Below are 13,434 nucleotides of genomic sequence, written 5' to 3'. Positions count from 1 at the left end.
AACTGTGAAATATAATAGAAATAGCAACAAAAATCACACGCAGAAATTAGTGGTTTCTTGTTTACCTCCACATGCTTTGTGCTCATTGGTTTGCAAAGCTTCTCCTATATGCACTTAAAACGTTGGGTACTGCCACACTTTTAAATGATTTTGCGGCAAAACAAGACGATTTAATTGGAAAATAAATTTACAACGAACATTGCTTTGTTTGGTTGAGGTTGGGGACCCTACAAAAATCCCTCCAAATTCCCATTTTTTCCGCTTACAAGTTCTGATGAATAACCGCTTCTTTTTCGGCATGGGCAAAGGTTTGGCAAGACACTAATTTAGTTCTACGTATGAAATAAGAGTTCTTCACAGGTTGCAATTGCGTTCGGCCAGGCCAGGTTGCAATTTAGTTGAAACTGTAATCGTATCAGCATAAACACATCGTAAAAAATAGCAGCAACACTTTCAACACAGCACAGCAAGTCATTAACTGCTGACATAACATGGTACTCCACAAAAAATAAGTAGACGGCCGCAGGTCCACAAAAAAGGCTAAACATACTGTGCTAATGAATGACAACGCCGTATCAGTTCTAAAGATGTAACTTTCAGTACACACTTGATACATATACAAATAAGCTTAAGGTCAAAAGACACCACCAGTTCAACTCCTACATGTCCACCAGTGTGGGTACAAAGTGGCATGCCGGTCCATTCGGGCAACCAAACAAGCTTGCAGTTAGTTACAGCTCTGGTGGACGGAATAAAAAGTTTTTGGATGAAACACCAGCAAGTGCCTTGTGTGAGGGCATATCAAAGGATCCTCGGTGACGACAACCTTTAACTCCGAGTCTGCCAAGCTGGTGGACTCCAAAAACTTGCATCAGATCAAATCCTAGGGGGTTTCCCTCACTCCTCGTGGTATTCCGGGTTCTTCTTCAGAATTACAAAGCCCTCCAACGTCGAGGTCAGGGGGATGTACCTGCACGACACAAGGCAACAGTGGTTAGCTGCCATGGAGAGGAACATACTCAGACGATAAAGAACACATGGAGTCCTAGTTGAACTTACTTGTCAGTCGCCAATTCCGCTCGCTCCCCGGCTGCGAGCAAGACAGGAGTGGTATGCGTCTGAAAGCCGGTGATCGTCTTAGGTCTTCCTGCCTGCCCGACCACATCAACTGCTTGCCCAACCCGCACTGGAACAGGAAGAGGCTTCAGATCCTCATCCACCGTCAAAAGCATCCTTGGCTGTAATAAGGAAAGAAGAGTTTATAATCTTTATATCATCAACTGGCTGTTTGGTCTGGTTATAAAAATTGGCAGATGAGTTATATACATACCTGCATTGCCAATACAATAATGTAAAGAATGTAGTGATATTTCCCTAGAATGGTGGATTTCATATCAAGGCATGCGTGCAGAACAGTGACAATCCCTCCAAGTGCCATCCTAAGAAAACAAAGGAATTGTCAGATGAATCCAACAATATTGAAGGGCAAATTCAGTGCTTGAAGATAGTTACTTACGGGGAAAGAAGAAACCGGTCGGAATGGTATGGAGAAAGTGTCAGCAAACCCTTCCCAAGGTGAACAAGCCCTTGAGCAATTCTTACCTGAACATATAAAACTGATCAGCATATGCAAGTCTGCAACTCCAATACAAACAGGAAACCACCATAGGAAAAAGGATGCTGAAGGAGCACCGGATATGTACTTACACAGAATAGATGAGCAGCCTCTTTGTAGTAATAACTCGAAAGATTACGAAGCATACCAGCTATTCTGGCATTGTTTGTACCAGCACCAATCAATCCCAGTGAGATTATCGCAGCCTAGACCAAGGTAAACAAGTTATAAGATGGAAGCATGGATTTTAGAAAGTAACTGCTAGGCTAAGAAGTACATACCATTGAAACATCAGCATCTGCATCATGACTCAATCTGCTCAGTGTGTCCATTACATTTACCTGAAATATAAAGATATTAGAATTGTCCAAAATATAAACAACATAACACTGAAAATGAACCACTGAACAAGCATTTAATTCATAACATGGAGAATGTCCCAGTATGTACTGGGCAAAATTAACAATTGGCTTTTATAGCAACAAAGATTTCCAGTAACTTATTACCTTGGGGTTCGAAATACAGAGGATACCAAGAGCAAGGGGTACTGCTCGTCTAATATTCTGCTCGCCATACTGTAAAAGACGTTCAAGTGATCGTACAGCCATTTCAGCTCCTAATTCTTCAGACATGGCAATAAGAGCAATTCCAAGGACAGCTGGGCCTTGGTGTGTTTCACCTTTCTCAAGATGTTGTGAGCAAATACCAAGAAGTTTCTGAACCTGCATTAAGAATTGGGAAAACGTTGGAGCCATTAGAACACAGTTTGAAGCCGCTACAAGTCAGCAAACATGTTAAAATAGGGATTGAACCTTGAGCACATTTCCTGTTCCAGCATATGCAAGGGACATCAGTGTTACGTCACAATATTTCCTGATCTTCTCATCAAATGTTTTAGAAACCTCCGCAGTAGCCTCAACACTTTCCTGAAATAGCTCGCTATTAATAAGTTATCTGATGTATTTACATTGCCTTGAATTATGATGAAGATGTGTGCATAAGCTGAATTTAGAATCAATAGCAACAACATAGTATGAAACAATTGCAATCAACTTTCTAGTTGGATCCCAGAGATGCCATTCATAAAAGAGTAGGCGAATCCTTAAAACAAATAGCATTCTAAATAGATATATCCACTAAACACATAATATTTTTTTCGTGCATGACAAACTGAATGAAACTGTAAATGTTGAGTATTTACCTGCTTTCCAAGATATAGAAGGCCAAGCGCAACAGGAAGAAGGCGTATAATTGGCTCTGCCAGCTCGGCCTCACTACGCTCCATCAAGAAAAATATGATGGATTGTGCAATCTCTTCATTGCATGAACCAACAAACACCAATCCCAAAGCAACAGCAGTGAAGACCAAGACCTCGAGTGTTGCTTGGGGGTCTCCCAGTATAGCAGATAGTTGCACTCTTAGCTGGAATACAGGAAAACATGTTAGTACGAAATACATAACTGATGATAAGGTAACAACAGACAATAGCAAGCACCGATTTCCACCTCGTCCTTTTGAGAACCAGCATATGCGATACCAAGACCCAAGATTGCACCAATCCGTATGTTTGAGTCATCCTTGTTAACATACTCCATGAGGATAGCAAGTGCCTGGAAACAAATTCTTATTAAAGACAGAACTTGCATAATATCAGAGGGGGAGAGGAAGCAGCTAATAACTTGGAATACATACAGGGTCACAATCATTCTTCACACCGCATGTGACAACTCCAATACCTAGCAAAGCTCCAGCAACAACATGAGTATCAGTACTATGCAAGTACTTGTCGAGCTGGGCAAGCCCAGAATCAGTATCCCACAGGAGAATCATTCCCTGCAAGCAATAATTTCATTTAGTGGCTAGTTATAACTTAAAGAAACCTTGTTGTTAGGAATATAACTAATGATGTGATTGTACCAGGCTAGCTGCTGCACTGGCTTTTCCATGTTCCTTATTCTTAAATAACCAGTTTCCAGAAGACCCACTACTGGAAGAATCAGATGGAGCAGTCATCAGCTTATCCTGCACAAAGGAACAAACTTAATATTCACTCTTGCCTCATATGGACCACAAATAACACTTTCTCCACAAAAACTAACCTGGCCAAATCCAGCATTAACGAATGCATTAACAAATGTTGCAGCCAAATTCTGTCTTGCAGAATCAAGACTGGAGCTGGCACCACGTCCGTCAATCAAATGGACCTAAAGATTAGAAAGTATAAGCATACTTTTATAATGGACTAAAAAGCCTACCATAAAGATGAAATCGGTGAAATATAGGTCACCTTATAAATATCTTCTGGAGATTTTGCCTCCATAACTTCAATATCACGAGCAAGAGTGAGGTACCCCTCGCTCAGCTTGGTGTTATTAACTATTTCTTGTAACATTTCCTTGTCATTTTCATCTGCAGCTATCTCATCATCAATCTCCATGGCCAAACCCTTCAGAAGAGGAGAGCTCACGGTCAAAATTTGCAAGATAAGCTACTTTAAATTTAGACATAAACAATGAACCAAGGTAAGGGTACAGACGGAATCAAAATTCACAGGGATGTGGAAAGAGGGAAAGGGAGGGAAAACACATACATGGCGTGCAATGATGTATGAGAATTGCTTCTTGAGTACAAGATCGTCAGTTGCTGTGTAGACCTGCTTCACATACTGTATGGACTACAAATCATTGAGATGCATGTCAGTTTAAAGGTAATAACTAAACAGAGGAGTACAACTTTTAATAATTTTCTGCTTACCTTGTTGTCAAGAAGCAAAGCAATGCGCAATGCACTTGCAAGATCTTCAAACTTCATGTAAATGGTATATGCTATATCAAGTGCCAGCGTATCATCTGGAGAAGGGAGGAATCTGCAGTTTGAAATTGAGATGGAGCTAAACATTAATTCAAGTCAAATAAAATTCAAATTTATTATTTAAGAGAACTTTTTCCAGAAAATACATTTAGAGAGATGTACACAGTAGAAAAATAGCAGTGTATAACCTAATGTGTAGAGTTGTAGACATACCTAGACGAACTAGTGAGGTACAAACAAGTTCTTTTGTAGTTTGTTGAGTCAACATGCTCAACTAGCAAATCAAGGTCTTCAACCTGCAACGAAATACCATGCATCAGCATAACCATTGGTGAATAGCTACAGCTAATGTACTGTGGAAGTCAAAATACCTCCATCAGAAGATCTACAGCTTCAGGCTCAGCATTATGCTATTATACAAAAAATGACAAGAAAATAAACAAGGCGTCAATGCATCACCACAAAATTATTTTGTAATGGAGGGAGTGTGTATGTTCACAATTTTCAATGAACAAACCTTCATGTGGAATGAGACAATTTGCTGCACTAGTTCCATTAACTCATCAATCGGCATGTCATCACCCTGCAGAAATACAAAATTAACACTTGAGGTTTGAAATATATATATACACAAGAAATAGTAAAAAAAAACAGAGATCATCTACTTAGTACGGTTGCAACCATGCAACATTAAAAAAAGACAAGTACATAAAATGTGATCGAGACTGTGGATATTAAAATAAGGCAACCCAGTTACTCACTCCAGTTGTTGAAAAGATGATGTTTTGGGCATAAGTAAAGTACAATATCCAAAACTTTGACTACTAAAATTCAAACTTTGACTACTAATATCCTTTAAAATATCTCAGTTAGATAATCAAAAATCATATCGTCAATTAGTCTTCAATAGAATGTTTCATAAGTCTTCTTATGTTTAGCTTTATGAATATATCACAACACATAGTACTCAAAGCTGAATACTAGCGACTGCCGATGTCCACAACAGCAGCTTTTAGAGAACTAGAGCGAGTAGGATATGGCAATTAACTACAGTAGTTCTGCAAACTGATTAAAACCTACAAGCATGACTAGTAGTCACCAAAATAATGAGGTAAATCACTCACAGTATTGTAAAAGGGGTAATAATATTTATCAAATTACATCAACGATGTCTAGATATGGTAGGAAGTTAAGCATCCTAAGTAAAACATAAAGGGTTATCACAATTAGGCAAATAGAAGAATGAAGGCACAAAAAGAGCAAGGCAGGAGTTCCACGTAGTAATGATACAAGGATGAGAGTTCCAACCTGGCGCTTTTGGAATTCTTGAGCAATTTCACCAGCCAGATTCCTGTCACGAGAAGGTTTCAGTAGAATCCAACAATTGTGTAAGTATAACAAATTACAAAACCCACAATGTCCATAAAAGCAATAATAAACTGAATTCAACAAGGTATCGGAGACTTGGTCAGATAGCTATATACAAATTAGCTATCACATAACATAAACCTTGCAGTCAGAACACATATAGCAACCAAAGTAGAATAGATAATGATGCATAATCAATATATGTCCACCATAAGGAACTTTTTATCTTATCATGGTACAACTAACTCATTGTAACAGTCCTAGGAATAGGCCATGTTGAGTATCATATGTCTGCCTAATTCAAACTTTAACCTCTTACTGGTAAGCATTTGTATTTCTGGGTATCAATATATGTCTGCCTAAATTTATGTAGTATTGTTCTTACCTCACATATTCATGACCCCAGGAACCAATGTCGCCTTCAGAGCCCAACAAACGGTACCTCAGGCTCTCCTGAAACGATGAAAAGGCAAACTCTTAAGCAAGCTAACCTCAATTCCCACTGAAAGGTATTAAACTGAATTGTGGCAGAGTAGGAACATGGCAGGCACATACCCTTTCTCCTTCAGCAGACATTGTCAAGGCCAACACCGATAGTATGTCAGCCATGTACTTCTGCAAAACAGTTGTGTGGTTATATCAGCACTGTCCAGAATCAGTATTTAAATCACTGTACAACAAAGGTGTGAGTGTAAAGTATACCTTTAGCTCAGATTCTGGCATAGTTTCATAGTAGGACTTGAGGGTTCCATAGTGTGGGCGGAGGAATTTCAGTGGCTTTGGGACAGACGTCATCGAGCTTGTAGCTGAGCGAATCTCCTGCCTGGTAGGGGTCAAAATCTCAGTGGCAGCTAACAGAATTAAAGCAAGAAAACATTGTTTTTTACACAAACTACTACAGTGGCAGCACTCAACGAGACCTTGCCAGATAGATGGAACAAAAGTTACCAAAACTATAGCTACACATTCAAGGAATTCAGAGAGAGAGCAGAAATCTAAACTTATGGCAAGCCAAAGGAACGAATCTCCTGCCTGTAAAGGTCAAAATCTCAGTCGAGAGCACACAAAGGCTAATCTTTTTAGACAAACTAGAGTGACAGCAGTTCATAATGGTTCGTCAGATAAGAGGGCAGAACTAGAGCCAGCCACTCGTCAAATTCGCGCAGAGATCGGAAATCTAAACCTAGAGCAAGCAGCCGACGCACCACCAGACCTAGGCACGGGACAGAATTCGGGGACCAAAAACTGAATCTTGAGGTCCCAGCAAGGGAAGAGATTGTAGTACCTCATGCTCTCGAGGGCGAGCCTCTGCACGCCGGGATCCACGTCCTGCGCGCGCACCACGTAGAGCTCGAGCTGCTCCTTGAGCGCCAGGTCCTCCTCCGACTGCGCGCACCAAAGCAAAAAAACACATCAGGCGGGGCGAAAGCCGCAGATCGAAGCGAGACGCTCCCCGATCTCGGCCGGCCGGGAGAGACCGGGCGGAGGGGAGGGGGGACGGCGGGGGGAAGCTCACCAGATCGTCGTCCTTCTTGTCGTCCTTCTTCTTCCCCTTGGAGGAAGAAGGCTTGGCGGGCGGCGCGGGCTCCGAGGGCGCGGCGGCGGCGGCCCCGCCGTTGGGGTTCTCGGGCGGCGACATGTCAGCTGGCTGGATGGACGCCCGCGGATTCGATTCGCCGACGGCGCTGGCGGGCTGGCTGGCTAGGGTTCGGGGGGCGAGTGGTGCGGGGGTACGGTACGGAGGCGACTCGAGGTGCTGGGTGGGGGTTTATTTTCTGGAGAGGCTGAGGGGGAGGCGGAGGCGGAAGCGGAAGAGGGGATCTCCGCTTTGCTTGCGAGTTGGAGCCGGACGCGAGGTGGATGAACTTGTCACTCCTTTTCTGTCCCGATTTGCCCCTCCCCCAAGTTTGGATCTGGGCCGCCCGGCCTGCCTTGGACTCTGTTGTCACGGGTTCGGTCGGGTCGGCGCGGCCCAATAGTAATGGGCTGGTTTACGCTCAAAATATAGTAATGATGGGCTGGTGTTTCGGGCTTGTTGGGAGGAACCGCAAATACCAATAGAAGGCCCGTTTTTTCATTAATAACACCAGCCCATCGGGCGCGAATGCTACTTCTTGCTTATAGCGAGGCTAGCATCTGTCTGAGAGCAACTGGTGCCCCTCAAAAAAAACTAACTGAGGGTACCCATTGCAGAGCCTTGCAAGGGTTACTTGGCACGTTCTCAGCCGCGATCACTTGTCGTGTGCTTGGTGTTTCCTTTGGATTTTGTTTTTTTATGCCCTTCCAGATTTTAGATGTTTTTTTTTGTTTTTCGGCTTTCAGCCTTTGCCCAGTTTTTTGTAGATGTTGGACAAAAAAATCAAAAAGCAGTTGCATGAAAAAAATCTTTCTTGAGAGACACTCTCGGAAAGGAAAAACATGTTTTTCCTTACGCCAGAGGCACCGATTTGTTTCTCGTGGAGGCACAATTTTACTTCCACGAGAGGCACAATTATGCCTCTCGGAAAGTGGAAAACTCTTTTTTTTCATGAGAGGCAGAGATATTTGCTTCCACGAGAGGCACTGTGCCTCGGGGAAAGGCAAAAACACAGTTTTTTTCTTCCATGAGAGACACAAATTTGCTCGGAAATGGAAAAAGGTGGGAAAAATTGAGCTTCCAGCTCGAGTTTTTTCTTCCCTTTTTTCTGGATTTTCTGTGGAAATGAATTTCATCGAAACCTATTAACTTGGGATCTATTTTCGAAGATCACGACTCGAGAAATCCGAAGGTGAAAATGGTTAGCCGTTTAGACTCACGGGTTAAGAGATAAAATGCTTTCAATAAACAAATCTATTGAAAAAAGGAAAATTCCCTGGTTTGCGACAAATGGTGCACATGCTGTGCACCACTAACCGCAACCTCGGAAGGTGGGAGTAACCTTTATAAGGGGTACCCCTTAAGTAATGATTTTGGCATCCGTCTCACTGAAGCTTTCCTGCACAACGCATATGGGCGGGCCCAATAGTGTGTTACTTGTTTCGTTCGTTCCCGGTCTTTTTGAATTGTGTTCATTCAATTTTTTTTCATTTTTTTGTTTCCTATTTCATTTTCTTATTTCTTTTTAGGGTTTTTCCAGTTTCTTTTTTCATTGTTATATATTTTTAATTCCCTTTAGTTTTTCCTTGATTTCTTTTGTTTCTTTCATCGTTTTTCATTGATTTTTCTTTTATTTCTCCTTCTTATTCCTCTTCTTTTTGGTTTTCTGTTTCTTTCTTGGGTTTCAATGATTTTTCTTTTTTTTCTTTGTTTCTTTATCGGTTTTCAATGTTTTTGTTCTTTTTACAGTTGTTTCTTTAGTTTCCTTGTTTTCTTTGTTTTTTTGAATTTTATTATTTTGGTTTTCATTCTACATGTCTCGTATACATCGAGAAAATTTTCCTAATACATGTTTAACATTTTAAATCCATAGTTAATGTTTTTTCTATACATATTTTCAAATGCTTGATTAATGTTTTTTAAATACAATATTAATAATTATTTAATACATGGTCATCATTTTTATACACATTTTCACATTCTTGATTTAAAATTAAAAAAATACAATATTAATGCTTTTAATATATAGTCAACACTTTTTCTATGCACATTTCACATTTCTCAAATAGTTGATTAACATTTCTCCGGTGCTTGTTTAATATATTTTCAAATGCGTGATTAACATTTTCCAAATACACGATCAACTTTTTTGCACACATTGTATATTTTATGTATACACTTTTTGTAAACAAAGAATTTTTTAATTCAACTTTTTTCAAATGCTTGGTTTTTAAATAAAATGGCCATCACTTTTTCTGTACGCATTTTTAACATTTTTCAAATGCTTGATTAGCATTTTTCAAATACAAGATTAACATTTTTAACACATGGTCAACATGTTTATACACATTTCAATACTTTTTTCAAATGCTTAATTAACATTTTCCAAGTACAAGTTTGATATTTTTAATACATGGTCAACATTTATTCCTATACACATTTAATGTTTTTCAAATGCTTGATGAACATTTTACAAATATTTGTTTAAAATGATATATTAACACTTTCTAAATACATGCTAAAAAAATTCACGCACGATATATATTTTATGTATGCATTTTTTGTACACATGAGAAACATTTTCTTTAGTCACATTTAACATTTTTCAAATGCTGGGTTAAGATTTTGTTTTCAAAGTTTTATGTAAAAAATATATATTTATTTTGAACATTTGGAAGTATGAACGGAGGTAAAAAAAAGATAAAGGAAAATAGGTGAAAAGGCACAACAACAAAAAGGTCGTAGCCTCCCGCGCGTCTGGACATGCCCATGTAGAGAGGCGCCTGACGCGAGAGCACGCTAGGTCTCGCTATAAGCGAGACATAGTGCTCCCCCTCGTCAGGAGGTTTTCATGCCATTTGACGCGGAAACCACTATGAAAGTCCCTCTATGCACGAAGTCCAAATCCTATTAGAGTTTACTAGTACAAATGCCCGTGCATTGCAACGGGCATGAAATCTTGCAAAACCTGCTTCATATGTCATTACGTACCCTTTTTAGTTGAAATTGCTGTGATTTATTAACCAGTTCCATTAATTCCGAGCCTACCAGCATGATAACAAACTCCGGCGGGACATGGATCCATATTTTACAAAGCTTAATCGTACATCCTTCCTTAGCTAAAACATGGGCCACTTTGTTCGTCGAACGACGCACCTAGCAAACCATTACACAGCATTTCTTATATTCAGTTCTAATAAATGTCGCTATTAATGTTACACTGGTCATTGCTTCTCGGTTGAATTTTGGTCATTAAGAAGCCACCTTGGCATTCTTGGCATGATTGAAGAGTAGTTCATGAAATAGTCTCTCAATCTTTTTTCTTTTCTTCTTTTCAAAAACATGATTTTTTAAATAAAAATAAATGCTTTATAAATGTCCAAGAATTTGAAAATAATTTTGCAAACAAATTGAAAAATTAAAGTTGAAAAAAGAGGAAAGAAAAAGGAAAAAACGAAAATAGAAAGAAAAAGAAAAAGAAAAATGTGCTTGCTCATGAGAACGCCGAGGGCGCGAGGGAGGGTGCACGCCGTATAGGACTCCCCCACAAAGAACACTTTGATATTAAAAAAGGGAGTGTCTATATTACAATCGACTGAAATTGAATTAGCCTTCAATCAAATATATCACCTAGTAACAATCTGACACCAACGGGAACAGAAACTTAACTGGAAATAAAGGGGCATTCAACCAAATTTTTCCAGGCACTACAAACATGGCACGTGTATGCATGACCTATGTGCTCTGTGATCCATGAGCGAGCAATGAAAGGGCCCAAAACGCAACACAGCCAGGTCAGTACTCTCACGACCTTCTCGAGGTTATTGACAGTTTTGCTTTCTTCGTAGCAATTTTGGAACAAAAAGTGAAATTATCATGGCACTATCAAGGATCTGAAGTTGATACTTGTGGAAGAAACTCCTGAACACAAAAATACTATAAATTCATCATTAGGCTGCCGTAAAATCATCATCAACCTGCTGTACAGTGATCAACACATGATGAACTAATCACATACTAAACATTTCATCGTCATGAAGCTTTAAATACAGTGGCTTCAGTTGAAATTTACAGTCAACTCACTATGAATAAACAGTAACTTTTAAGGTGTATCACATATTAAACTTTGATAAATTTTACAGTGTTCATTTTACTAAAATTCCAGTCAATAGCAACAAGATCACAACAAAGATACTGGAAGTTCAGTAAAAAAAAGAGGATGGAGAAAGAAAGGGACAGAATGGCTACACAATCAGGAAACTACAGTCACACCAAGAAGAAAAACTGCAGGTCAGTACTCTCAACATCTCTTTAAAATAGTTCTTCCAGTAAAAATAAGGATCAACACCTAAGAGCATCATCAAAAGATGTCTAGAACACCAATAGTTCAGAAAAATGTAGCACTATAAATTCAGGTAACTGTATAGTGTAAAATCCATACCAGGTCACTGTAAAATACAACAATCACAACCTTGAGGCTACTACTGTAAATTACAGAAGTTGTAGGATTGTAAATCTTCGATCAAGGTAGTGTAAATTCAAACATAAGCTTATTGTAAATTCAAACAATCAGAAAAATTATAGTGCAGTAAATTATAGAAGCTATAGGACAGTAAATCCATCATCAATTCCAAGATATACTCATACTGTACATCATGAACTGGTGACATTGCAGAAAACGCAAGTTGATTCCTAAAAAAATAGGATAATCATTGAGACAATACATAAGCATGTACTGTATGTGTCAGATAGATTAAGAGTGAATAATAAGATATTAGCGGGGGCTGTGGGCTTTCTCGTCACGGGAAAGGAGGCAGCTGCTCCATGTCGCGCTCGCGTCCGATGCGGAGCTGTGGCAACGCAGTCCTCCAACCCCAGCCGCCGGGTGATCTGGAAGTCTCGCTCCACACCGGCGATGCCGCGGATGTCCGCCAGCAGCGCAGCGAGCCCCGTGGTGAGGCATATGTTGAAGAAGCTCCACCTTCGCTTGCGTATGGGACACCTTCACCCATGCCGAACAGGGTGACGGCAGCAACTTCGTGACCCCGTGGCCGACCTCCTAATGGATGAGATGGTTCCATTGGAGGGAGGGGGGGTGCGACGGGGGCAACATGCGGGCTGAGGTGTGATCGCGGCAACGGGGGCGGCGAGCGGGCTGAGGTGCGCCCGCGGCGGCGAGGGAGATGAGCTGTGGCGGCGGCGAGGGTCGAGGAGAGGAGGCAGATGCGTACGGGTGCCTTTTTTCAGCGAATCTCCACCGAGCAACGAAGCGTCCTGAGTGCAATATGGGCTGGCAACTAAAATGTACATATGGGCTGGCCGGCCCGGTTTCCTTTGCATGTACTTCCTCGGCCCTTTGTTTCTCGTTTCCCTTGCACGCACCTCATAAGTTCGTGAAACTGATCTCAAATTAAAAAATAGCATACATAAAAATAATCAAAATAGGACGAAACAAAGCGGAACCAAACCAAGAATACCTATTCTCTTTAATAGTAGGTATCTCTACTCCTAATGGACGAATCTCTACTCCTAATGGACGAATTGGTTGAATAGTTCCCCCCACTTTCAACCGGTTTATTTTCAACCGGTTTATTTTCAACCGGTTTTTTTCCATCAAATTACCCCCACCCCACGCCCACCCACCGAAACGCGCCAAGCGAACCGGGGAGAGATCCGTTGATTTGGCTAAGGTAGGAAAGAATCTATTATTTGTTTGCTAAAGCAAATTGCATTAATGGAAGAAACCCGTTGATTTGGCTAAGGTAGGAAAGAATCTATTATTTGTTTCCTAAAGAAAAATTGCATTAATGAGAGAGATCCATTGATTTGGCTAAGGTAGGAAAGAATCTATTATTTGTTTCCTAAAGCAAATTGCATTAATGGGAGAAATCCGTTGATTTGGCTAAGGTAGGAAAGAATCTATTATTTGTTTGCTAAAGCAAATTGCCTTAATGAAAGAGATCCGTTGATTTGGCTAAGGTAGGAAAGAATCTATTATTTGTTTCCTAAAGAAAATTGCATTAATGAAATAGATCCATTGATTTGGCTAAGGTAGGAAAGAAT

At 40.3% G+C, this 13,434-nt stretch overlaps 1 protein-coding gene across 1 annotated transcript; it reads right to left on the bottom strand.

Annotated features, from left to right (window-relative positions):
• Positions 1–474: 474 nt before the first annotated feature.
• On the bottom strand, positions 475–7,627 carry LOC119315237 (26S proteasome non-ATPase regulatory subunit 2 homolog A-like). The gene is made up of 25 exons (XM_037589905.1): positions 7,312–7,627; positions 7,081–7,181; positions 6,498–6,618; positions 6,351–6,410; positions 6,181–6,248; positions 5,736–5,778; positions 4,945–5,010; positions 4,799–4,837; positions 4,641–4,723; positions 4,371–4,482; positions 4,207–4,290; positions 3,904–4,062; positions 3,716–3,820; positions 3,534–3,638; positions 3,309–3,449; positions 3,122–3,226; positions 2,817–3,038; positions 2,428–2,541; positions 2,122–2,337; positions 1,897–1,956; positions 1,708–1,821; positions 1,517–1,602; positions 1,331–1,439; positions 1,060–1,238; positions 475–970 (listed from the first exon to the last, which is right to left on the bottom strand). Exons 1-25 carry the CDS (start codon positions 7,432–7,434, stop codon positions 898–900), a joined length of 2,688 nt encoding a protein of 895 aa, XP_037445802.1. The 5' UTR covers positions 7,435–7,627; the 3' UTR covers positions 475–897.
• Between the last annotated feature and the right edge of the window lie 5,807 nt (positions 7,628–13,434).

This window comes from Triticum dicoccoides, chromosome 6A (genome assembly GCF_002162155.2).
Source record: "Triticum dicoccoides isolate Atlit2015 ecotype Zavitan chromosome 6A, WEW_v2.0, whole genome shotgun sequence".
In the NCBI taxonomy this organism is placed as follows: domain Eukaryota; kingdom Viridiplantae; phylum Streptophyta; class Magnoliopsida; order Poales; family Poaceae; genus Triticum; species Triticum dicoccoides.
Note: the sequence above shows the minus strand (reverse complement) of the source record. Positions and strands in the feature narration are given on the sequence as shown.

What these genes read in the sequence shown, in the direction of transcription:
- LOC119315237 (XM_037589905.1), bottom strand. Translation starts at nt 7,434, where the DNA reads ATGTCGCCGCCCGAGAACCCCAACGGCGGGGCCGCCGCCGCCGCGCCC. An exon ending in CATACATCATTGCACGCCAT is followed by an intron (nt 4,063 to 4,206) that starts GTATGTGTTTTC and finishes CCTCTTCTGAAG; the next exon opens with GGTTTGGCCATGGAGATTGA. An exon ending in TTAATGCTGGATTTGGCCAG is followed by an intron (nt 3,639 to 3,715) that starts GTTAGTTTTTGT and finishes TCCTTTGTGCAG; the next exon opens with GATAAGCTGATGACTGCTCC.